General features: G+C 41.2%; 2 protein-coding genes across 4 annotated transcripts; one reads left to right on the top strand and one right to left on the bottom strand.

Moving 5' to 3' along the window:
* Window positions 1-2,039: 2,039 nt before the first annotated feature.
* On the top strand, window positions 2,040-12,380 carry LOC122829721 (long-chain fatty acid transport protein 1-like). Of its 3 annotated transcripts, XM_044114491.1 has the most exons (14): window positions 2,046-2,315; window positions 2,440-2,612; window positions 2,694-2,832; window positions 2,914-3,169; window positions 4,901-5,077; window positions 5,574-5,643; window positions 7,294-7,385; window positions 8,727-8,836; window positions 8,929-9,138; window positions 9,917-10,043; window positions 10,139-10,276; window positions 11,611-11,775; window positions 11,869-12,015; window positions 12,085-12,380. In XM_044114491.1, the coding sequence occupies exons 2-14, from the start codon at window positions 2,443-2,445 to the stop codon at window positions 12,240-12,242; spliced, it is 1,959 nt and encodes a 652-aa protein (XP_043970426.1). In that variant the 5' UTR covers window positions 2,046-2,315; window positions 2,440-2,442; the 3' UTR covers window positions 12,243-12,380. The 3 variants fall into 3 exon arrangements, with proteins under 3 accessions (XP_043970427.1, XP_043970425.1, XP_043970426.1); XM_044114490.1 differs by having other exon boundaries at window positions 2,044-2,315; window positions 2,440-2,832; XM_044114492.1 differs by lacking the exon at window positions 12,085-12,380 and having other exon boundaries at window positions 2,040-2,315; window positions 2,440-2,832; window positions 11,654-11,775; window positions 11,869-11,984.
* Window positions 12,381-13,063: 683 nt separating this feature from the next.
* Window positions 13,064-22,104, bottom strand: LOC122829723 (E3 ubiquitin-protein ligase TRIM35-like). Its single transcript, XM_044114493.1, has 7 exons — window positions 21,169-22,104; window positions 16,797-16,892; window positions 16,428-16,664; window positions 16,323-16,345; window positions 16,106-16,224; window positions 15,810-16,012; window positions 13,064-13,678 (listed from the first exon to the last, which is right to left on the bottom strand). The coding sequence occupies exons 1-7, from the start codon at window positions 21,532-21,534 to the stop codon at window positions 13,082-13,084; spliced, it is 1,641 nt and encodes a 546-aa protein (XP_043970428.1). The 5' UTR covers window positions 21,535-22,104; the 3' UTR covers window positions 13,064-13,081.
* Between the last annotated feature and the right edge of the window lie 3,633 nt (window positions 22,105-25,737).

Here is a 25,737-nt window from a genome sequence, read left to right as displayed (position 1 = left end):
ACTTATTATTTTATATTTTTCCCAATTCGTATCCCCAAATCTCCATTTCCCCTCAATTTCTACCTGTTCTTCTTCTACATCTATTTCTACCTTAACAAATATTGGATAACGATCACTTCCTATTGTACTTTTTTCAATACCCTCCAGCTGCAACTATCCGCCAAAGATTGCGATACCATTGTCAGATCAATAACTGATTCTCTACCTCTTCCACCCAAGTGCCTACACCATTATTTAATATTACCATTTCTATTTCTTCAATTACTTCTTCTAAAACCCCTCCATTATAATCGTCTTGTTCTCTCCATAATGTACTATGTGTGTTAAAATCCCCACACCAAACTACTTTCCCTCTCTAGCATTTTAGAATTGTTTCAATTTTTGATTTTTCTATATATATATATTTTTTTTTACAAGGATTATAATAATTTATTATTTTAATATTTCCATTATTTGTCCAAATTTTAACTGCATTAAGTTCTAGTTTTACGTTTTCTTTTATAAATGTGGCACATCCTCCTCCATTTCCATTTATTCTATCTTTGCGTAAAACTGAGTAACCATGAATACTAAATTGCATTGATGATTTAAGCCACGTTCCTTGAATGCATATTATGTGTGGTTTTGTATTTAATTTGTTTAAATTCCTGACCATTAGCTATTAAAATTTGGGGCGTTCCTTTGCAGTATTAGAATTGTGTTCCACTTTGTGGAGCCTCAGTTTCAGCTGATCCTTCCCCATGTCCGAGTTCCTCATGAATTGTTTCCCATGACAGATCTTTGACACTAAAAAACTTAGTTGCTGCCTTTTCTATAATTTTTATTTTTTCAGTTTTAGTTCTTGCTTGCTCTGAGCAATTAATGATACATGCCAGAAATAGAGTCAGTTTTTCTAACGTGACATTATTTTGAGTATCGTCTGTCTCTTTTTTTCCCTTCTAGCTTTGTTTTTGGATCATTTCTTGTACTCTTCACCTCTTTCACTGCTTCAACATAAGTAATTCTCTTATCCGTTTTTATTTTTTGAATTTCAGCTGCTTCCTTTCTTAACATGCATCCTGCATGTGCCGCAGTCTGATTCCCTCCATAATTACAACATTTAACTGGCTTCTCTCCACATTCCCCACAAGGGTGTACAGATGTACTGTCAATTCTTTCCCCATTTCTAAAAGCCTGCAATCGTTTTATACCTGTAATCTCTCCTCCTTTTATTACTTTCTTCAGTTCTTCCATGTTTTCTCCAACAGGGATTCCTGATATTACCCCTTTTGCTCCTCTTTCTTCTCCCACTGCCTTTCTTTCCACTACTTCCTTTTTACAAACCATTTGTAGTTTTAATGCCTTATTTTTTTGCTCAGCATTCTTACGAATAATAATAAGACTCGCATCCCTTAAAATTTTTGCTAGTTTAACATCACCAATGACTTTCTTTAGCTAATGGCTAATAATGTTAATTCAGTATTTACGGAAGCGTGGCCAGCACGGACCGAAGTTTCACTTCCTCGCTGCCATTCTAAAATTAGCGCAGAAATATGACGTCACATCGCACGCGACTTCTCCTTTTGTTCGCTGATTGGTCCGGTTAAAATTCTACCGAAAAAATCCACTTCAATGGGAGAAAGCTCGGACTGAACAGCAGGAATCCAGCGAAATGGCGCACGAAGGAAATGGGTCAGGCTAATAAATTTGAGGTTTTTAATTATTTATCTGAACTGCCTATATATAATGTGTAGTCCTGTGTATTTATAAATAAACAGTAATACAACATAAACTTTTGTGTTTTTTCCATTACGTTCAGACATTTTTAAAAACACGAATTAGCTTCACAAGATTAAATCATCGTGGGTTTCCGCTTTAATCCCAAAACTGGACAAAAAACATACATACAGGTTCAAATACACTTTTTCAGTTAATATTTAATGGCTCAAATTGCTCCTAAACCATGTTTTTGTTTTGTTTTGTTTTGTTTTGTTTTGTTTTGTATTTCGAAGCCATCACCACGCCCCCGGCATTATTTTGACAAGACCCATAAAGTAAAGAGAGAGAGAGAGAGAAAAAAAAAAAGCTCCTTGTTCCCTGTACAGACACAGCTCGGTTCTGGCTCCGGGGCAGATGAGTAACACACCCCACCGTGACGCTGGAGCTATGAGTTGCAACCTGCTCTTGCTCTCTGCTATGCGCTGCTTATCAGGCACTTTATTTCTGACAGCTGCTCTGGAAACATCTGCTCTGAGCGGCTGCTGCTGCTCACCCTGTGCATTAATTACTTCTGGATCCTCCTTCCCAGTGGAGCCTTTTATAAAATCCCTGAACAGGTAAATAAATCGTCTCTCTCTCTCTCTCTCTCTCTCTCTCTCCCTGTTTCTTTTGACCTATTTTTCTTTATCATACTCCTTTGGAATCTTGTTTTTTTTATTATTATTATTATTATCATTGCAGACAATGAAGCTGCTGATTTGTGTCCTTGTGAGCTTGGTCTTCTTGGCTCCGCTGAGGTTCGTCTCTGTCCCCTGGCTGTCCGGCCTGATTGCAGGGCTGGGCGTCCTTGTGGTCTGGATGGCGTCCTGGAAGAACATTCGTATTGCTGCATGCACCATCAAGAGAGACCTGATGTATGCAAGTACTCCGTTGTGCACGTCTTACTCCTGTCATTTCATCGCTCCCTCCATTTTCCCCCCTCTTTTTTTCAACAGGTGTCTGGCTGCTATTGTGAAAGTAAGACTTTCCCTGCACAGAAACGTGCGAAATAAAAGAACCGTCCCTGCCTTGTTTGCTCAGAAGGTGCTGCAGCATCCAGACAAACCCGCCTTGATCTTTGGGGCCACAGGAGAGGTGAGGAAGAACATTTCAAAACTGGTGCAAAAAAAAAAAAAAAAATCTGAATGAAACTCATTTCATGCGTATTTCCTCCAGGTTTGGAGTTTCAAAGCCCTGCAGGAGCGATGCAATGCCGTGGCTCACTGGGCTCTGGCCCAGGGCTGGGCTGAGGGGGACGTGGTGGCCTTGTACATGGAGAGTCATCCGTTGGTGGTCGCCCTGTGGCTGGGGCTGGCCATGGTGGGTGTGGAGGCCGCGTTCATCAACCACAACCTGCGGCAGGAATCGCTGCTGCACTGCATTGGAGTATCTGGGGCTCGGGCCGTGGTGTTTGGAGCCGAAATGACTGAAGGTGGGAGGCAAAGCGACACGCACCCGACGCAAAGATGCATTCACTGCACAAAACGACGTTTCGCCTCATTGCCTGACACTGAATCAGATTAAATGTTTTGCTTTTGGTCAGTTAGGATTACAGCATTTTTTTTTCTATTTGCCAAATGCCAAAATTGTAAAAACTATTTTATAGACATTTTTTTTGCACTACTTTTGTCAGAGTTACAAGTTTAAATACTACAAAATTACAATTTTTTTTTTTTTTTACAAAAACCCAGGGAATGACTTTAAGGCTTTCTAACTGATTAATTTACAGATTTTGAGTTAAAAGGACACACACCTGGTGGAGGCAACACCTCAAACACACCTCTCCTTTGGCTCAATGGAAACATTAGAAGCAATCAAGGTATCAGGAAGTGAATTGGGAACCATGAAGCCACGGGGATAATTTCCAAATGCCAGAACGTCCCACAAATGTTTGTTCAAACAAATGCAATCAGTGAGCCAGAGATGAAAATGAGCAAAATATAGAAATCCACCTTAAAACAAAAGCAAAAAGACTTTGTGAAGTAGTTGGCTAGAGCTGGTCAGAGTGTCCTTAGAGTGGAAGGAGTCCAATATCGGACCACACAGTGAGGAAGAATCCGTTACTCCAAAAACTAGCATGCAGTTTGAAAATGCACTCGTTGGACAAAGACCCTTTGTTTTTTTGTGGAGGCGCATCTTGAAATTGAAACATTTGGCCACAATGACTCCTAACCCGTCCCAACATATAAGGCATGGTGGTGGCAGGATCATGCTATGTGGTTTATTTGCAGCAAAAGGAGCAGGGAACAAAACATAGATAATATCATGAAGAAAGACCGTTGTGTGAAAGTACTGGAGCGAAATTTCAGAAGATCGTCAGGAAATTAAAACTGGGATTTAAATGAGCTACAAAGTGACAAGAAACCTGTTTTCACAAAGCCCTGATCTCACTCCGATAGTCTGAGCTGAAAAGGTGTGTGTGTGTGTGTGTGTGTGTGAGAGAGAGAGAGAGAGAAAGGCCAACTACAAACTTCACTCAGTTCTGTCAGGAGGACCGGTCCAAGATTCCTGCAAGCTAAAGTGATCCAGTCGCATTGTTTAAAAGGCAATTCTAGTAAATACTTAAGAAGTGTATGTTAGCGTCTTTATTTAAAAAAAAAAAGCAATAAAAAAATATCTAATATATTCTGGCTGTCTTTGTTCTTTCAGGAATCCTTTTGATTATTGAACCAACCAGAAATAGAAACGTCTCAGTCTGATTTAATGAAGGAAGGAGGTTTTGTGTCTGCAGACAGAGAGCATCTTAGATATCTGTTTTCAGCAGGACGGGAGCTTAATGCTGGAAGATGCTGATTAACGGCTACATCTTATTGAATTAGAATATGATCAGAAAGGTCATTAATTTGGCTCTAAAATGTGCCTCAGTAGACTCACACAGGGTTTATTCCTGTGGTTTTGGCTGGTTTTTAGCCAAAATCACCAAAAATTAACATATCCAAACAACTGAAACGCTTCACCATTCATAATTAACCCACACTATATATTAGTTTAATGTTATCAAAATACATAAACTCTTCACTGAGATGCACCCGTGTCAAAACGAACCGATTGCAGACGATTTCATCCGAAATGCAAGCCATACATTGTTTTTTTTTTGCTTTTTTTGCGAGAGCAACCTCTTGAGGAAAAGCGTTGTCCTCTCCGCGCTCCGTTTTTCTTTCAGCGGTGTCGGAGGTGTCAGGATCTCTGCAGCCCGGCACGACTCTGTTCTGCACTGGCGATGAGGAGGATGAGGAGGATGAGGAGCAGCGCCGCAGCTTCCAAGCTCCGAGACTCGAAGCCCTGCTGACCTGCTCGCCCACACACCCGCCGTATTACAAGCTGAGGAAAGGCTTCAATGGTAACACTCTGCAGCTTGCTTTATGCGCGTGTGTGTGGCTGCAAAGTTATTTATCATGTTTTTAAAAATACATTGATTGCAACACATTTTCTCTGCAGGTCTTTGCCTGCCAGGTTGCGCTCTTTCTCTTGAGATTTAACCCGTATTGACACGCAGACAACACAAAAACGCGCATGCAAACTTCCACCGCCAGTCTCCTGTGCGATGCTGTAACACTTTAAATGTCACTCAAAGTTGCATTTAAATAACTCCAGACTAGCAGCATCCCAACTATTCAGTTCTGTTTCTGTCTTGGTCGTAGTATCGCATTCCTGAGTTGCACTTCGTGTCTTTGCTTGCTCGGCCTGTCAGGGGAGAAAGAAACATGTCTGCTGCTAATGGGGGAATCTGAGAGCGTGTCATACAAGTAAAAGCTCTGCTGAACGTGACAACAGACACCGAAATCACTAGGAAGCTTTTTAACGTCTCTGCACATTGGGTTTCTGCTGGCTTGCAGACAGACTTTTCTACATCTACACGTCTGGAACAACTGGGATGCCGAAGGCGGCGGTAGTTGTGCACAGCCGGTGAGTTTATTTCATTCAATTTGATGAATTAGCACAAATTCATATATATATATATATATATATATATATATGCACATGCAGACTATATGCATATAGGCTGCAGACTATATGACTAATAGTCTGCAGCCTTCACAGTACAGGGAGCCATTTTCACCCTCAGTCCTGTCAAGTAAAACTTGTTTAGAGCCACAAATGTTACATGAACTAATAATTAAAAAGGTAAATATCTGCTGAAGGACTTTTGAATTACAGTTTCTTTTAAAGTAGTATATCCTATTTTTTATCCTACCCTAAAGAAAAAGTTTTATATATATATATATATCATCTTCTGTTGTGAAATTCAGTGCTATTATTCAATGAGAAAAGAGGAATTAATACTAAAAACATGCATTTATTATTTGCATATTTCAAAATATTAGTTGGATCTTTATTATTTGTAAAAGGTCCAAAGAGCCACTTGCACAACTAAACCAGCCTTAACTGAGCGCGTTGATGACATTTCAAAACGAGTCCTTTAGATACTCTACAAAATAAAAGCCTTCACATTTAACAATAACAACAGTTTACTGAAGCACTGCTGGAGATAAATCAGCGATGAACCAATATGAACAGCTGTCGCCTTCATGTCTGTCGCGTTTTTAGAAACGGCTGAAATGATTAACTCAGACAAAAAATGTTAACGTACAGGCGACCTATGACCCACTCAAGATTGCAAAACACACAGAGGGTCTTTCATGCACAGACTGCATGACACAAGGAAACCAGTTTGCTGGTGGCAAATAGTTCACCAGTGGTAACTCTGAGGGAGCTGCAGAGTTGCTCAGCTCAGGTGGAAGATTTTCTTGATCTACAAAGCTGAAGTCATGAGTTTTTATATTTCGAATTTGCAAAGCATCTTTTAGGAGCTGAGCTGAACACGTGGAGACGTTTTCTGCTCAGATGAAACCAAAATTAGTATTTTTTTTAAATTCAAGATGTAAAATAAAACGTAAGGGGAGAAAAACGTAACACTACACATCACCCAACAACCAGAAAGAGCTTTTGTCTATCGGTGTGTGGAGTAGATGTATGGAATGGATCGAATGAAGAGTTCAGAAAAGGTACAAATATAAACCAGCTTAAAAAAACTGTTTAAAAAGGAGATATGTTGCATAAGATGAGTGTTTCAGAGTCCATGAATGCCGCTGATGATATAAAAAATGTTGAAGTGACTGTACATTTAAAGATGAGAATGTGAGATTTAAATGTCCTGCCAGGTGGAAATGATTTCAGTTTTTCTGTTGTTTGGAGATTTAATTGTTTATAAGTTGTTGAGCGTAAAAGGGGCAGGAATCCATAAGATCTTGTAGTTTCTATCTGCTCCTTGTCAAACAGATAATATAAAATTGCATGTCACTTGGGCATGATGGTGTGTTTCAATTTTAATTGAATCCTTTGTTTTCTTTCTTTTACTTTTGTCTGCTCCACATAAATAAATATCACAGCACCCTGAAAACACCATCCCCATGTTCAAACAAGGGAGTGGCGCCATCATGCTTAGGGAATGCTTTCTTCAGCGGTGAATGAAATCCGATTGAAGCCGCCGTGACGTGACCAAACGTACTCAGAGTAACAAATGCTGATTGTCTCTTCTTCCACTTGGCTTGGCAGCTATTTCCGCATCGCTGCCTTCGGTTTTCATGCGTTTGGCTTGCGTCCCGATGACGTCTTCTACAACTGCCTCCCTCTCTATCACTCCGCAGGTAGGCCCTGTTTTTACTGAACAACGCACCTTTTTAGAAAAATCTGCCGTGAACCTGTTTTATTTCTTATTTCGTGTATTAGAGGAACAAAAAAATCTTTCCAAACCCCAGCCTGTTGTTGTAAAATGTATTTCTCCCCAAGGCAGCTTTTGTCTCAGTCTATAATATATTTTTCCAAAAGTCTTGAGGATGACAAAGATGATTTTTGGCAAACGTGAGACGACCCTTTTGTTCTTTCTGCTCTCGGCTGCCACTTTTGCCCAGTTCTGTTTATTTTTGCTAAATCTTGAACACTGAGGAGTCTGAGACGTGCGACACTTTAGATGTTTTCCTTGGTTGTTTCATGGCCTTTTGGATGAGTTGATGCTCTCACTTCACTGCTGGAAAACTTTTCTCTATTTACGGATAATGTCTTTATTTATTTATTTTTTAAGGTTTGAAAGGACTCCAGTGCAGAGCTATGCTGTTGTTGAATAAAGTCCCGTAACAATGGAAAATAGTGACATTACAGAGGAAATGCAGGGAAAACCAGACATGGAAGACGGGCAGGGAAATGTAGGAATCCAGCAAGGAAACAGTGAAGAGCCAGTAACTACTGAGGCAGAGCGGTGGAAATTCAGGACCAGATGAACTAATCAGAGAAGACGGGGAGCAGCTGTAGGAAGGGGAAGGCAGGGAAACCGAGGGAGAGAAGCTAATTAACACCCAGGAGCAAAACTAACGCTAAGTGCACACAGCAGGCGAATCAGATTTTTTTTTTTTTCTTTTTGGCCATATCCGACTTTTTCACGACAAGCTGAACTTCTCAATTTTGATAATTTCACTCTCGTTCCTCCAGTTCCCCCCCCCCAAAAAAAAATAAAACAAAAAAACATCAGTGCCACTTGTACATGTGGGACTAAGCTGGAAATGAATCCAGTTGTTTCTCAAGCAGAACGACCGGGTCGCATCTCATCCAACTTTTACAGCATGCTGATTGCGGCCACATTTAATTATTAGTGAGAATGGCCACGCAAAAAAAAAAAAAAAAAAAAAAAAAAGAATTAAATAAATAAATAAATAGAATTTTAGCAAAAAGTCAGAACTGAGCATCTGGATCTGCTGTGTGATCGCAGCCCAAGACTCACAGGATCCACAATCTGACAAAGAACTAAGAGGAATATATTAAAATGCACTCAAAAGAATAAAGCAGTTTTTCAACACCTTTCTGACAATACCTGTGGTTCGTGACAAGTATTAAACGTTTTTCATGATCTGAAATATTTAAGTGTGAGGAAAAACAAAGCATTAGAAAATAAGCTCCTGGGTTGTTTTTACTGTATGTGTTGTTTGTCTGCACAGGGACCATCATGGGCGTGGGGCAATGTTTGCTCTTTGGCTTGACAGTCGTAATCCGGAGGAAGTTCTCAGCCAGTCGCTTCTGGGACGACTGCGTTAAACACGACTGCACTGTGAGCTCACAGCGCTGCCGCGAGCCGAACCATCAATTTCCTTCAGGCTCGTCTGTAAACAAATCTGCTGTGTAATCTGTCCAAAAACCCAGGTGATCCAGTACATCGGTGAGATCTGCCGCTACCTGTTGGCTCAGCCTGTCCGCCCGTCCGAAGCCCATCACCGGGTCAGAGTTGCCATCGGCAACGGCCTCCGTCCCTCTGTGTGGGAGGAGTTCGTCCAGAGATTCAAGATCCAAAGAGTCGGCGAGTTCTACGGCGCGACCGAGTGCAACTGCAGCCTGATCAACATAGATGGAAAGGTGGGTTTTTATGGCAGTGCTGAGAGTTTAGTTCAGGCCTCACAACCCAACCAGACTATTAACTTTAAATATAGGCTCGAACCTAATTTGGACTTATTGTTTTAATTCTTTTTACTGCTTTTGTTTTTAGACCTTCATTTCAGTAATTTGTTTTGTTTAACATCCACCTGGTCACTTCTTGAATCAGAATCAGCCTTTATTGTCATCGTACAGAAAGAAGCACGGTCAAATTTGTTTCAGTACAACCCATCCAAAGAGCAACATTAGACAAAAGAACAACATAAGTCCTGGGCAGACGGGTGGCTGAGGCTGCAGCCTTCATGAGAGGCGCTGTGAGGCAGCGTGAGTCAAGTTCAAACCATCCGGGATGTGAGCAGTGGCACAAACTTGGATTCTCACAATAAATTAGCTTAATGGAAACGCAGCAATTTCTAAAAAAAAAATAATAATAAAAAAAAAAAAAATTCAAAACACTAAAAATTAGAACGAGGCGGTTTTGAAACCGGTGAATTTCACATGAACAAACTTCTTCCTTGTGGTCCTTATTTGATGGAAACACTTCTGTAGAGAAATTGTGTTGTTTTTTTAACATTAGAGGAACATCGACGTTGTTGGATACGCGGCTGTTGAAAGAATCTTGTTGCAGTCTGAATAACTTCTGCGTTCTCCTTACCTGTCTTTATTTCCTCAACAAGTTAAACGATCTACTCCTCCAGTTAGACTATAATAAGAGGACTAACCCGACCCAATTCAGACGCGTCCCATCTCACCCGTCCAGGTGGGAGCTTGTGGTTTCAGTAGCCGGATCCTGCCCAACCTTTACCCCGTCCGACTGGTCAAGGTGAAAGAGGATGAGAAAGAGCTGCTCAGGGATTCGCAGGGACTCTGCATACCTTGTCTGCCTGGTAACACAACTCTCTCTCTCGCACACACCTAAACTAAAAAAAGAAAAAGATATCAAACAGGTTGCCAATGCGCACATCTGCCTTTGCCTCTGCAGGGGAGCCCGGTATGCTAGTGGGCCGCATCAGCGACAAGGATCCGCTCAGGCGGTTCGACGGCTACGCCGATCAGGACTCGACCAATCAGAAAATAGCTCACCATGTGTTCCAGATGGGAGACTCTGCTTACGTCTCAGGCATGTTGCATGCGGTCCGCGTGTCGGTCTCTGAATAACGATGATGTCACGTCTGGGGGTCTGGTTTCCAGCCTTGCCGCGTTCAAACAAAGGCTCTCAGTGTAGGAAAGCTGCGGGAGACGTCGCAGCGACACGCGCGGAGGCGTAAAGTATAAAAATGACACGAGAACAATTCGTCTGTGTTCTCCGGTTGCTGGTCAAGATAAGGCAGCCTTCAGCTCCCTGTGACTGGAAGAACAGTACATGTTTAATAATAGATTCTCTCATGGTGTTTTTCTTTTCCCCACCTTAAGATTTGGAAAACCTTCTAACAAAGAAATGAAAGCTTGTAGTTTGTCGCAAGAGGCGCTGCTGCAGTGCCAGGTTGAAAGGAAGGAAATAAAAATACAACAGAAACAAAATCTGACACTGAACAATCTAGAAAAATCTAAGTATTTAATTCTGCTTCTTAGTTTGTCAAGAGTGCTTGGTGTCGTCTTGTCGCTGTTTTCTGATTGGCTCATTGTTGTAGTGGAAGATCCAATCGTGAACCATTTACCTCTAAGGCTTTTGGAATAAAAAATAAAAATAGAAACACAGACCCGCAGCAAGTACCTAACCAGTACTTGCTGGTGGACATGATGTGCTTTCCCAAATCTCATCCTTTGTTCCATGTCCAAACCCACCTGTGGTGTTTGGAGCTGAAAAGCTTATTTTTAGACCCAGTTAACCAAAACTCAGGGTTCCAGCTGGAGTCTGCAGCAAAGCTGAGCAAACTCCCATCATCCCCTGCTATCATTATATGACAGTGAATGTACTGAAATCAAAAGTTGGGCTTTTCGAAATTGTTGAGTCTGACAATAAAATACGATCCAACACCAACCAAATACAGTGTCCGAATGTATGATATCAATACTGACGACGATTCTTTTTATTCAAGTTTTATATATAATCAAACTTTCTGACCTTTCAATTATTTTTGCTGAAAACTTGGACAGAATCTGGACGAGGTTTACAGATATCTACAAAATACTTTAAGAACTTATTAACATGGTTTGTGTAAATATTTCCTAAATAAAGTGGGGGGAAAAAAAAACACAATTTGAGAGCAAAGTGAAACAAAATCTTTTTTGAGGAAGAGCTAAGAAGCCAATACAAAAATAAAATAAAATTTCAGGATGGAATCTGAAACTAAAGTATCGATGGCATCGATCCGATACTGAAATCGACTTGGTATCGATATTTTTGGGTCGATCCACCCACTTTTACTTTGTTATTTCAGGAGGATAATTATCTTCGATTTCTACTTCACGGATGAAAAGTTTTTTCCATGTTTGTGTTTTTTTGTCCATCAGGCGACGTGCTGGTGATGGATGAATACGGCTACATGTATTTCAGGGACCGCAGCGGGGACACGTTCCGCTGGAAGGGGGAGAACGTTTCCACCACAGAGGTGGAGGGGGTCCTCAGCGGCTTGCTGGGACACACTGATGTAGCCGTCTACGGAGTGCCTGTTCCAGGTATGGATGAGATGGGAAAACACACACAACACACACACACACCTACAAACGAACCCAAACCTGAAAACTCAAGAGCCTCCTGCGTTTGTGCAGGCGTGGAGGGCAAAGCCGGCATGGCAGCCATCGCTCACACAGGAGCCGGTTTGGACCTTGATGAGTTTTTGAGGGCCGTGCAAAAACACCTTCCCTCCTACGCGCGACCCGTCTTCCTGCGACTCATGCCATCTGTGGACACTACAGGTGAGGCCGCGATCCAAGGACTCAAACATGCTTTGAAAAGAGCTGAAAAACTTTTTTTTTTCCTCCCAGGTACATTTAAAATTCAAAAAACTCGTCTGCAGAAGGAAAGCTTTAAGCCACAGCACACGGGGGAGGAGATCTATTTTCTGAACAGCCGGGCTGGACGCTACGAGGCCGTTAATGATGAACTGTGTGAAGCCATCGTTGAGGGCAAAGTTTCTCTCTGAGACAAAAGGACACCTGTAGAGTCTAGTGGATATTTTATTACTATTGTTTTTAAATATTTTTTTTATTTTTTTTTAGAAAACTCCACTGTACGATGGAAACCTTGTTGATTTTTCAAATAAATGTACATAAAATGTTTGAGAAACTTCTTGCATTTTGTATCTAGAAGTCTTAAAATACATCAACTAAAAATCTCTAGACAGAAGACACAAACAAACACAAGATACTCTGTAGGATAAAACCATACATACACTATAAAGCTTAACTTCCGAAAGCAAAACTCCAGTTGCAGTAGCCATTGAAACATCTAAACACAATTAACCAGACAGTATGTTGTACTTGTAATTTACTATAAAGTAGAAAACATGGACTAAGTTTTAATTTTTTTGTGTAAAAATAGAATTTTGCAACAGTAAAAATACGTAACATATTGTTGGATGGACGGGAAAAAGCAATTCATCCGCCACATTTCATTTGGTAGTTTTACTGCAGAACAAAAAAACTAATTATATTTGCACAACGTAAAACATGATCACCTGATCTTAAATTAACTTTTTTATTACATTTGTCTTAACTCTTTTTTTTCTTTGTCACACTGTTTGCACTTATTTGAAGTTTCCATGATAAGGAAAATTTTATTTCTACTGCACATTTTCAGCAACAAGGCAATTCAAAGTGCTTTACATGAATTAGAGGAAATGCAAACAAAATAAAATAAAAACAAAAAGTACTCCATAATTTATAAACTAGTAGGTGTTTCTCTGGATTCTTGTTCTGATAAACTAGATTAAAGGTATAAAACTACATGTTTGTTCTCCGTTGTTAATAAGCTATTGTTAAACTAGCCGGTGTCGCTCAGGGCTTTGTTCAGTGAAACATGGTAGCTCACGTTAAACCTGCTCTTTCTGCTCTGCTTCTTAATATTTCTGGTGTTTGGCGTCTTCTCCTTTCCTTCAGCTTTTCCCGGTTCCTCCCTTTTCGCACAACATAATTCGACCGACTTCCTGTCCGTCTCTCTCGCCGTCTTTGCCGCAGTACGTTTCTCCGTGGGAGAGTGGCCTCTTGCGGGCCGATCCTCCGGGTCCACGCTGATCTTCACCCTCTGTTCCAACACTGCAACACCTCCACCCGCAGATGACGACTCAAAGTAAGGACAGACTGCTCCCGAGAAGCAATGCGTGAAGGTAAAAAGAGGCGCGTCCGTGTCGGCATCCACGAATGTCACCGTCCCTCCGTCAAGGTCCAGTTTTACTCGGACTCTGTTGAGGTGGCGTGAGCCGCCGACGTCGAGGGTTTGAGTGGGAGTCGTGAGAGCTTGGTACTCTCCATCCTCGAGCCTGACGCACCAGAGTCCGGCTTCTGGAGATGCTTCACATGTGGTGGTTTTCAGCGCCGACAGAGCGGCTACACCCACTGTCCATCTGTCGGTGTCCCCAACCTGAGCGACGAGAGATACACCTTTAACCTAAAATGTTTTGGAAAGGATCGTTATTTCTTGCTGCACTCGAGATCATCTAAATGTTCTCCTGGTTAACACTTCACTTATTAGTACCAAGTTTTTATGTTCTGGACTTTCTCAGTCGGTAAAATGTGCTCCAGCTTGGGGGCAGGAGTGCCGCAGGGTCGTATGCTGAACCCCCTGCTCTTTGCACTTCGCAGCCATGGCTGTATTCCCATCAAAACCCTAAAATAAATACAGTTTATTTTAGGGTTAGCAAAGTTTGCATCGTTTGCAAAATTTCACCTAACAGTGTGGTTCAGAACCTGGCAGTGAAATGTTTATTCTGCTTTCGAACACCAGATGGAGATCTGAGGACCGCAGGGACGTCCTATCTCATTTTAGCAAATGTCAAGACAGGAGCAGTGGAGTGTTGCATTCTGAGAGTTACAGTTACCTCTTCGGTTCTAGCAACACATTAAAAGTTGCATACAAAATACGTCATTTAAGTTTTTAAAACTAGCTAACTCCCCTCAGAATCTGTTAATCGGTTTCTATAGATGTCCTCCTGACGGCTTAATATTCCAGCTGCACCACAAAGCTTCTCCAGCTTGTGATAAAATCGGGAAAAGGAAGTTATCAGAATGGAGTTGCCATGAGGTGAACGGCAACACAGGATGCGCGGGGGAAAATATTATCAAAGATGTTTTTCTAAAACAAGATGAAACCTGTTCCAGCTCCTGCCATCAGGGCAGCTGCTACAGATCAATTATGTTCCAACAAAAACAATTTTTTCCGAACACCCATGAATTTATTCGACACTCACTCTCCTTCCTGCTGAGTGCATGAACCGTGCGTGTAAAAACACTGCATGTTTAGTCAAAACATTAAAGCTCAACAAAGCCGGCTCATATCTGCAACACCAAATAATTGTCAAATTCTGACAGATTTTAATTTTTAACGACATTTTTGACCTTTTGTTAACCGTGTTTTAATGTTCTCTTCTTTTCTGGTTTCATTTTGTATAATCTATGCTTTTTTTTCTCTTCTTTTCTAATGTAGCTTTTATGTCCATCCATTTTTTTTCTCATGGATCTTTGGACAATCAGAGAAACCATCTCATCAATGAGAGAAATTACCTTGAAAAACCAAAAAAAGATGATGCGCCTCTCAGGGGTTCCATGTTGGTATATCTGTTAGTTTTTTTTTTAAAGACATGATATTTAAATATTGTTAACTTGCTGCGGATGCCTTATCTGGGTTTGCATTTGTTGTCTTTAAACATCCTGCACAACATGTGGTTGTGGTGAAAGAAGTCAACAGAGAAAGAGTGAAAAATCATCCAATGTCGAAAGGAAAACTGTTAAAAACTACTGATAAATTAGAAGCTGTTCAAAAAGGTAAACATGCAACACAACAACTGTTCAAATGAAGTACAGAAACCCACAATTATCACCCGAGTCATTCTTTTGCCAAAAGGGATTTTTTTTTTTTTTTTTAGCAAACGCTTTTAAGGCATTATTTTAGGAAGGTGACCAGATGCCTCGTGGTGAAAATGTGAGATTGTACATGTACCTGAGTGAAGCTTTCTCCAAGTCAGACGAAACTGGTGTCAAACGCTTGTGCAGCAAAAACTTTCATTTGTGCCGCTACCATTTTAAAGATCTTAAGAAAAGTTTCCAGAGGTCAAAGGTCACCCAGCTCACCCACCTTCTTCAGAGCAGACCAATTCGGTGTCAATCGACTCGACTGTGTTTGTGCTGCTTTGGCTTTGAAGATATCAATGAAAGTTGAAAGGTTAAAAGGTCAACCAGCCTTCCGACCTTTTAAAAAATCAAAATGACTTGTAAAATTTCATTCATACCTTCAAAGACAAAGCAGCACAAACAAAACCTTTTGCGGCACAAACCAGTCGAGTTGATTGGCACCAATTTTATCTGATCTGAAGAAAGTAGAGGGGGGTGCTGGTTGATCTTTCATGACCTCTGGGAACATTTCTCGATATCTTTAAAATGATAGCGGCACAAACGAACATTTTTGCTGCACAAACATTTGACAACATCAAATTTGGTTTTGTCTGGAGAATCGCTGGGCTTCACTCGGGGTTTCCATGGGGACAGTTTGTAGATACCTCCACGTCCCAGCAGTGCACCCCGGAGCTAAAGCCCTCTCTTGCCAGGGTGCCGGAATGAGGGTGGAGGTGTTCAGACTCCGCCTCATTTATGGGCCGCTCTGCGCTCCACCAGGGTCCAGCGGTGCCATGGAAACGGCTCAGCTCTGAAGGCGACGCCCTCACAGCCCGGCCTGCTGTTCTGGGATCCAGAGTCACCGGAGCTGGATAGACGTCGGGTGTTTAACGGACATCAAGGCGGGAAAACAGAGCTGACCGTAGAGAAAGCGCATGCGCATGCGTGGGAGGACACTAACTATAGGGGGCGATTTGTTTCATCTTCTCCCAAACGGCGTATCGGAGGTTGCCTAAGTGTTTTGCCACGTTGAGTAATGGCGTGTGAATCCTCTCTGGCTTGGCGCTAGCACACCCAGTGCTACAGTGAGTAAACATGGGCAGAAAATCAGATGATTGTGATTTTTTTTTTTTTTTTTTGCTTTATATGGATCAAGAAATTATGATAAATCCTCATACCTACTCATTGTATCTTGGTATTCCTGTGAAAAATAATTGATTTGAGAGAAATTCCTTTTTAATTTTTTAACTGTTAAAAAATAATAATAAATTTGATGATGTGACCTGTAAGTAATCGGATCCTTCTCCCCCGGCATGGAGCTCCCGTTCAGTCAGCCGGATCTTGTCCTCCAGGGATGTTATCTCCTCGTTCAGTCGGTTCATCTTCGCTGCAGCCTTCCTGCTCTTCTCCTCCCTCTCCTCCATCAGCGCATGAAGTCTGGCTGATTCCTCCTCTCTCAAAAATCGATGAAGTTTCTCAAATTCTTCCTTCACGATCTCCTCTGTGAGGTGGGAATCAGCCTTGAAGAAGATTTAAAAAGTAAAGCTCATTTACACACGCAGATGGGTGAAGAAATATGTTGTTGTTTTATATTTGTGACTGTTGTTAGAGGCACCTGGTTGCACTTATTTTTTTATTTATATTTTTTTTACCTGGTTGCACTTGGATGCCGTTCTGCAGGCCTGCATTACGTCCTCGAAGTTTTTAATCTTCACGTCTAATTTGGTTAGTGATGTTTTAAGCTCCTCCTAGTGTTGGGAGGGAGAATAACTTTAAAACCAGGCTTTAAGGAGCAGAATACATACAATTAACTTGTTTAGGAAATAACTCAAATTCAATTTCTGACTTTGCATTTGATTACTTTATTTAAAAAATCTAACATTTTAAAGCAAAAAAATCTACACACACACACACCCACACAGATATATATATAAAAAAAATATATATATATTATATATATATATATATATATATATATATATATATATATAAATTTTATAGCAATACAAAACAATGTCTGGCTCACCACATACAGCAACAATTCACTGTGCTAAGCTGGTATTAGCTCCTTTTGGTTTTAATAGGACTCATTGATAACATTTTCCAGACAAGAAAATGTGGACAAATCTTACAGAAAGATCAGCTGTTGTGCTTCATAAACTCATTATTTTGTTTTAAATGACACAATTATGACTCATTAGTGTTACATCAGACTTAACCTGTTGGCTGAGTCTCGGTTGATCCAGCCCTAAAAATAAGGTGCAGACTGGATGTGGATGGACAGATGAATTACCAGATCCAGATCAGAGACTAAACTTTAAGAAGTTGTGCTGTAAACCTTTTAAAAACATGTGCTATAAAATATGATTTCAGAGTAGAGTGATTATTTAAACTATTTGTGAATGAATGTACTAAAACGGGAACAGAATCCAAAGAAATCTACGTGTCAGGCTACATTACGTCTTTTGCTAAAACAATCCAAAATCCGAAGGTTAAAGCTTCTCAGGTAATTTAATATGAATTTTATTAGCAGTCTTTAATGAAAAGTCTGGGATTTTTTTTTTTTACAAGACACGTTGATGAAAGTGTATTATGGCTCAATTCATTCAGCTTTTAAACTGATGTTGATACTCTGCAGGCGGGAAAACGTCTCTAAAATGTTTGGCCAACCAAACCGCAGACAAAAGAACATGCTAATAAAATTTCCAATGAAGATTGAAAGTCAAGAAGACCCAAAAGTATTAAAAGTAACGACTTTAGCAACTATTAAAAACCTCCCTCACACTGGCACTCAGCACTAAATCATCTAAAAATAAAATTTCTGGTTATTTACAGTGGATCCCAGAGAAACGCTCAAAGATGAAACGATGATAAGATGGTGATGAAATCCTCGTGGAGCCAAATTTTTAGGAAAGACGACCTCTTAGATTACAGGGTAAGCATAATTTGTGAAGATTCTCTCTTAATAAGTCAGAACCATGTTAAGTCTAAACAAGGCAGCATCTGTTTGGAAGAGAAAATGCATATTTACCAGAAACTTTATGGAGGCCTGTAAAGAATCCTCCTTGTTTACACATCTGCCGGATGTGGCTTCAGGAAGCAGGCGGAGGAAAAAAGTACACAACACTTGGAGAGGGCCTCGAGATGGGGCGGGGGCGCAGGCAGATCATGTAAGACTCTGCGCTTCTGGCAATTCTAGACGACTTTTGCGAATATTTGATTTGGCTTTCTGGCATCATGGCTGCTGTGAAGAGGGATACCAGTGCTCAGACATTATGAGTCAGCTGGTGTCCATGAGGGGAAAAGTCAATTCATGCCAGCTGCTCTGTTTCTCAACACTTTGTGATCTGTTTTTATTGCTTTCTAGGGAAAAGTCAGGTCTGTTTCCATTTTAATTTAATATATATAAATATATACATATACATATACATATATATATATACATATATATATGTATATATATATATACATATATGAGTGGCTGGAAAAAGCTGGACTGAAGGACAGCACAGAGGCCCTCATCATGGCCGCCCAGGAACAGGCCCTAAACACCAGAGCAATTGAGGCCCAGATCTACCACACCAGACAAGACCCAAGGTGTAGGTTGTGCAAGGAGGCCCCTGAGACAGTCCAACACATAACAGCAGGGTGCAAGATACTGGCAGGGAAAGAATACATGGAACGACACAACCAAGTGGCAGGCATAGTGTACAGAAACATCTGTGCAGAATATGGACTGGAACCCCCAAGATCAAAGTGGGAAACACCCCCGAAGGTAGTGGAGAATGACCGAGCTAAGATCCTGTGGGACTTCCAGATCCAGACAGACAAAATGGTGAGGGCGAACCAACCAGACATAGTCGTGGTGGATAAACAACAGAGGAAAGCCGTTGTGGTGGATGTGGCAAAACCAAGTGACTGCAACATCAGGAAAAAGGAGCATGAGAAACTAGAGAAATACCAGGGCCTAAGGGAGGAACTGGAGAGGGCCTGGAAGGTGAAGACCACAGTGGTGCCTGTGGTCATCGGGACCCTCGGGGCAGTCACCCCCAAACTGGAACAGTGGCTACAACAGATCCCAGGAACAACATCAGACATCTCAGTCCAGAAATGTGCAGTCCTAGGCACAGCCAAGATACTGCGCAGAACCCTCAAGCTCCCAGGCCTCTGGTAGAGGACCCGAGCTAAGAGGAAGAAGAATCACCACCCGCGGTGGGTGAGAAGGGAATTTTTTTTTTATATATATATATATATATATGTTTTTTTTTTTACTTTTGGGATATTGTCAAAGTAAAGGTATAAGATGAAGATTGACATTGGAAACATAGTCTAGAATAAATGCAGAGCCAGTCACAGTTAATGTCATGTCGGGGGAAGAAAAACCCATAAAATGAACTCATCTTTTATTTCAGCAGCCTAATCTAAAGATTAATTAAAAAAAACACCAAAAAAATCATTTTCTAGTAATTTTTACTAATAGCAATTTACTTTTTGGTTTTCTGAGGTATAAATATCAATTAACAGTATAGTTAGGCTTCAACTAGGACACAAGAGCATGCAATGAATCAGCAAGAAAATAGCTTGTCATCTAAACTTCCTCATGTACACAATCAGAGCAAATTGCCGTGTCACCTTTTCCCCAGTGTGAGGAAGCATGCCCTGCTTGCAGAGAGGAATTGCCAGACATTTTCTTTATGCAGCACTGCACCGCATTTTAGTCCCAGAATCTTTTTGGCTTGCCCAGGGCCGGAGTCGAGTGAGAGCCGCCACTGTTTGAAGCCCTCTGTGTCTGTGCTACCCAATCACAGGAGCTCATTCAGTGAAGAACCGAACGCCACAGGAAATCATTCCCATGTGCAGCGATTGAAATGATACGAGTCCACAACAAACAGAATACTTTAACGCCAAATACTGATTCAGATGTGTGCATCCATATACACGTATATATATATGCATATATATGCAAATATATATATATATACAAATATATATATATATGCATATATAACACATATATTTATAGATTTATTTATATGAATATAAATAAATATATTTATATACATACACATATATGTATATACTGTATATATATAAATGTTATTTATATATTTATTTCAGGGTTAAAGAGTTAACTGCCCCGACCAGACCCAATAAAGGTTTTGTGTCTTTATTATTTGCTATATTAAAGACACATCATATCTTAATTTATTGAATAAGACTGTCTGGCATTCTCATGTAAGGGGGGGTTATGAAGTACTCCCTCCCCCCCCCCCCCCCAACAAAAAAAGTGTCCTCCTTTTCAGAAACCCAAATCTGGTCACCGTAAGCCTGGCCGTTGCTTTCCCTGGCAATTCAGCACGATTCAAATCTCACTTCACTGCTCTGTCTGAGCTTCCTCCCACTGAAGTGGATTTCTCTAACAGAATTTTTACTGGGCCAATCAGCGAACGGAAGGAGAAGTTTGTAAACGATGATGACGATTCTCTATGCAGTTTTACAATTGTAGCCGGCCTGTAGTTTTAGCAATGACAGCAGAGGAAGTGAACCAAGCTTTTCAGACCGTGTTGGCCACACTTTCAAACATTTAGTTTGCATTGACAGCCGTCTCCGTTCGGCTCGGCACTTCTCTCTTCGCATTGGAAGATAGCTATTTGCGGCGCAGGCAAGTTCCGATCAGCTTCATAGCGTCATACGTCATGCACAAACCAGCGATTGGGTAAAATTCAACACCTCAACCCTGTCCACGCCTCCAGAAAGAAATCATTTCTCAACAGCGGAGAGTCCAGACCAACTGTATGAAGCAAAGCCTAGAACAAGGATCTGGTTTCTACCAGGCTAGTATCATCCTGATTGGGGTGGGAACCCTGAATGTTTAAATGTTTCTGACTATTTAAACTTCCAACTCTATGTCAACACCTTGTTTCTATTCCTAAAAGATGCACAATGCTTTCTCGTAAACATACAACTTAGAGTATCAAAGGTCAAGGTAAAACGTGCAAGCAGCACCAAATTCCAGATTCCTACCTTGCAGTCGATCGCGGCCTCCGCTGATGGGTACACCCTGTGGACTGTGTGGCTGTCAGCTGCACAGTGTTTACATAAGGGCTCCAAGTCATCCAGACAGAACAAGGACAGGTACTCCTGGTGTTCCTCGCAACATTCTGCAGACGCAAGCGGTGAGGGGAAAACAGCGTCTGCCTCTGATCCGGGCAGGGGCGACGAAGAAGAAGAAGAGGAGGCTCGGTCACTCATGGCTGTTCTGACAAGGTATGAAGACAGTTTAGCTTGACAGAATGAAGCGGCGAGGGGGAAGCTGGGAACTGGAGAATGGCAAATGGGAGGCGCACTCAAGCGTCCTGGTGTCAGGATTGCACTGTGGTCGGTTGGCATGCGTCTGTTTAGGAGAAGTGAAGCTGAATAACACAATATCTGCTTTCAGTCTTCTCATCTGAAGCCGTGCATCGCCCAGCAGCGAAGCTCTGTCTTCTTTAGAGCTGTGATTCACAGATGTTCACGTTCCTAATTAAGACTTGGCTCGTCCCTTTTTGCGCCAACCGTGTCTGTCGTAGTAAAAGAAAAATAAACAGGTCTGAATACGAGTTATCCCTTCTCTACCAGGTGGTAAAGTTACTTTAAGTGTACAAACCACACGACTAAAGATTTCGATGTGTAATTATTCACTAAGCGAAGACAAACTGGAAAAAGTTTAATTGCAATTCTCGCTATTATGATTCAAAGTGCGTCCTCCTCTTCCGTGACTGTTAATCAGAATCTGAGTTAGGTTTTCACGGAGGTCGGCTGGTCATGAGGTTCTGCTGTGTGACATGCGACTCCTCTGTGTGGATCCAGTTTCGTTGGCCTTTAACACTCTGAGATCCTGAACTCATGAGGCGGATCGGTTTCATGTGACTCATTTTTCTTTGCTCGTATCCATCAACCGCTGACCAGTTTCAGGTTAAATGATTGGGGGGAAAATGGCGTCTCATCTTTTTATTTTCAAAAATTTTTTATTTTTTTTTATCAGAACAGAAGCATGTTTAAAGAGACATTGCAAGTGACCTTAAAGCCACCCTTGAAAATGCATGAAAATGATAATACACTATCTAACTTATTAGATAGCGAGTAGATAAAATATATACATTTTTTGATTTGATTTTTAAAGATATTTCTTGTAAAAAATGTGTGAAACCTCAGACCTTGTGGGGGAACGTTGAGTCCTGTCATGCCTTTGGAGTCGACTTCAAAGGCATGGAGCTATTTTAATTTTACTTATAGAGCACATTTCATGCCATAAACATAAACTCAATATGTTTAAAAGGAAACGTAAATATTAAGGCAAGCAGTGACGATAACGTATCAAGCACATCTTTGAAATATGTATGCCCGTTTTGATGCGCTCCCTTCGCTGAAAGCTGCAGATCGTCTGTATTTTTGTGCCTCTTACGACGCCGTCGACTCAAACTGAAATAAAGCTCAATAAGCTGGCTCTGTCTTCAGTATGGTTCTCAGGAGGTTTTGTATTTTGTAAAATCGTGCAGGAGGAAGTCATGCTTCGTTATCCTGCTATGCACTGTCCACTTGTCAACGAGGGAAGAAAAACCATGCGGTAACAGATTCAAGAGCAAAGCAGACGATTTGGAGAAGTTCTAAAATAATTTTCATCTTGTGGAAACTTCAGCTTTCGTCTCCTTTGACTTCACGCTTTCCAACTGAACCAATCAGATTCTCTGTGTTCTGAATTTTTTGACCCACTGATTTTTAACAGAGCGTGTTGCAGACATCCTGGGTAATCTGAGTCCTCTCTGTAAACTGCTCTCATCTGCTGAAACATTTGAGGAGGAAACGCACAGAGTCCTCTGAGCCCCGCCCTCTCATTCAGCATGCCGTGAGTCACTTCCTTCCTGAGTTTCTCAAATCAGAAACATATCCCTATGGCGCATAAAACTCAACAATGGCACTGGTTCAGGACGTCCCGGCTGACCGGATCATCATGGAGGGGACCTTGCCTCAGTGCGTGGATGGGATCTGGTCATACTGCCACCTGCAGGTCAGCAGCGGTTTTGCAGTGGGAAGTCGTAACGCCAGAGAGGTAAAAACTGGATCTGCATTTGGTTCTTCCACTGAAGCTTCATCCAGTTTCAACGTTTGAACACATCAAGTGTTTAAAGGTGGATGGAGCTGTAAGACGGAGTTTGTCCTTTCTGGCTGCCACGTCTGGACCTCCGTACCTGAGCATCGTGCGCTAGTGTGTGACATGAGCAGCACATTACAGGTGAGCGCCTTCAAAACAAATAAATGCGCCCAGATTTATTATTTTAACTGCTTAGTATGATTTTTTGTGTGTGTGTGTGTGTATGTGTGTGTGTGTGTGTGTGTGTGTGTGTGTGTGTGTGTGTGTGTTTCAGGTAAGTCAGAGGACAGACTGGCTCGTTGGGACTACAGAGTTTCCTGTCTTCAGCATCCTTACAGTAACCCAGTGTGTCTGTCTGGCTACCAGCTCTTGTGAAGAACAGACCTGCTGGGCAAACATACTGCAAACACGACATCACAGCTCCGGTATGGCCGGCTACCTCATCCCCGCCCCCAAATCTGATCCAGAAAACATTTTATATTCATCTCATTTATCCCCCTTGGGTCTTGCTTTTGCCTGGTGCGGTTCAGCGCTCTGGTGTGAAGACTCACCAGAGTCCAAGGCTTTCTTGGATGCTGTGCTTGCCCTGGAAAAGCTCTGAGGGCGATTTCAAACTGAAGCATATCCAGTTAGTTGTGAAGAGGAGGTGAGCTCTTATCAGAAATGGAGATGTTTTATGTTTACTCCCTTTTCTTGGCAGAGTGGTTGTAGTTTATCCAGTTGGCTTCCTGGTGCTGATCTGGCTTTTAGTAGAAATCATGAATGCAACAAAATAAGTTGCAAGAAAATAGTTTAGAAAGTTTAGAGTTTTAAGACAGTCTCTTCTTCAAACTCATGCTGAGGCAAAGAATGCTGAAACATTCTTTGCCTCCGGTTCATGGCGTGCTTGGACAGACATTTTTTTTCCCCCTTTCTACCAAATTGGTCTTTAGACAGAGCCAGCTACCAACTGGCTCTAGTCCTGGGTTTGGGTAAACACAGGAAAAAAAACTGCATTGTGACCTTTCAAACCAACTTTCTTTCATCCAAAGGAACTTTATCTGAGTCAGATCAGACAGTTGAAACGTCTGGCTTTCTAGCTGGAGAAAGACTGAAACCATGAATAAGAACAGACTTTGGAATCAGTCTAACATTAATCTTCAGCAATGGCTTCCGACATCAAACCTCCTGAAGTTTGTAAACTGTGTGTAAAAGATTTGGAGGGCACCAAATCCAAGTTCACCAAATCTGCGTGTAGACACATCCAGTATCCATCTACAATTATACCAAAAGCTCATAGATAATCTTTACAGATTATTGCATAATCTGTAAATATTATGATGCAGGTACAACTCCCTATAGGGTGTCATGTTGAGGATATTTGTGCCTGTATTTATGGTTTTCCACCTGAGTGGTGTAAAGGAAATGACAATTTTACAATAAAGTATTCTCACTTTTTTTTTTTTTTTGAAAATTGTTTGTTAAATCTAAATGTTAAAAAACATTTCTGTTTTCTAAAAATAGAAAATCTTACAAAATGTTTTTGCCTCATTTCTAGTGCAAATATCTTAGTACATAAGACAAAACTAATCTTCTGATTGGCTGCCTGGAAGCAGCCGGAGCTTCACCTCATTGGACCAGCAGAGGATCACAAGCCAATCAGATGTTGGTGAGCCTCACCTGTTCACTATAAAAGCCCTGGAAATCATTGTCCTGTGGGGGCAGCTAGTAGAAAGAGATTTTGTTCAGCTGTTCCCCACTGTTTGTATTTTGCTACTGCTTTGGACAATTTTGGAGCTTTTTGTTGTTTGGTCTGCTAAAGCAGTTTGACTTTGTTCGCTTTTTCAAACTAGAAGCTTGTGCTAGGGAGGTTTGGTGCTCCTTTTGTGTCTTTTCTTTCGGGTTATTTGAGTTTACTTTGGCTTGACTTGTTTGGACACTTTGTAATTTCAGTAACACTTAATATACTTTAATTTGTTAGTTCTCCTTGTTTTTATTTTTTCCTTCTCTCCTGTATTATTTGGGTTCAATTTTATTGTCCTGGTTCCGTGAAATCTCCTTTTCTGTTGTAATAAATCACATTTATATATAATCCCTTTTTCTCTGGACATTTTTATGTTATCACCCCTAGACCTTGGGGGCGTAACAGGTGATGACTAGATTTTACCTGTGTGTCAGCTAAAACCCTTAACCTGACGGACGTTAGTTTTATTTTAAAAAAAAAATATATTTCTGACATATTTGTTAAAAATGTCACCATGCCGTTATGTGGAGAAGAATAGGTTCTAATGTTTGTAAAGATGTTCCGATGCTTTAAAATTGACATCCATATTTTAATAGCTCCCTGCTTCTTGCTCAGCTCAGTAAGCTCACACAAACTCATCAGTTTTTACTCAAAGCGCAGGACCAGTACTGTATGGATTGTCAATGTGTAACTGGGTTCTGCTTCACTCCACTGTACCAGACCGGCCCAAGTAACCCCT

Source organism: Gambusia affinis, linkage group LG04 (assembly GCF_019740435.1).
Source record: "Gambusia affinis linkage group LG04, SWU_Gaff_1.0, whole genome shotgun sequence".
Taxonomy (NCBI): Eukaryota; Metazoa; Chordata; class Actinopteri; order Cyprinodontiformes; family Poeciliidae; genus Gambusia; species Gambusia affinis.
This window is presented reverse-complemented; position numbering and strand designations above follow the sequence as displayed.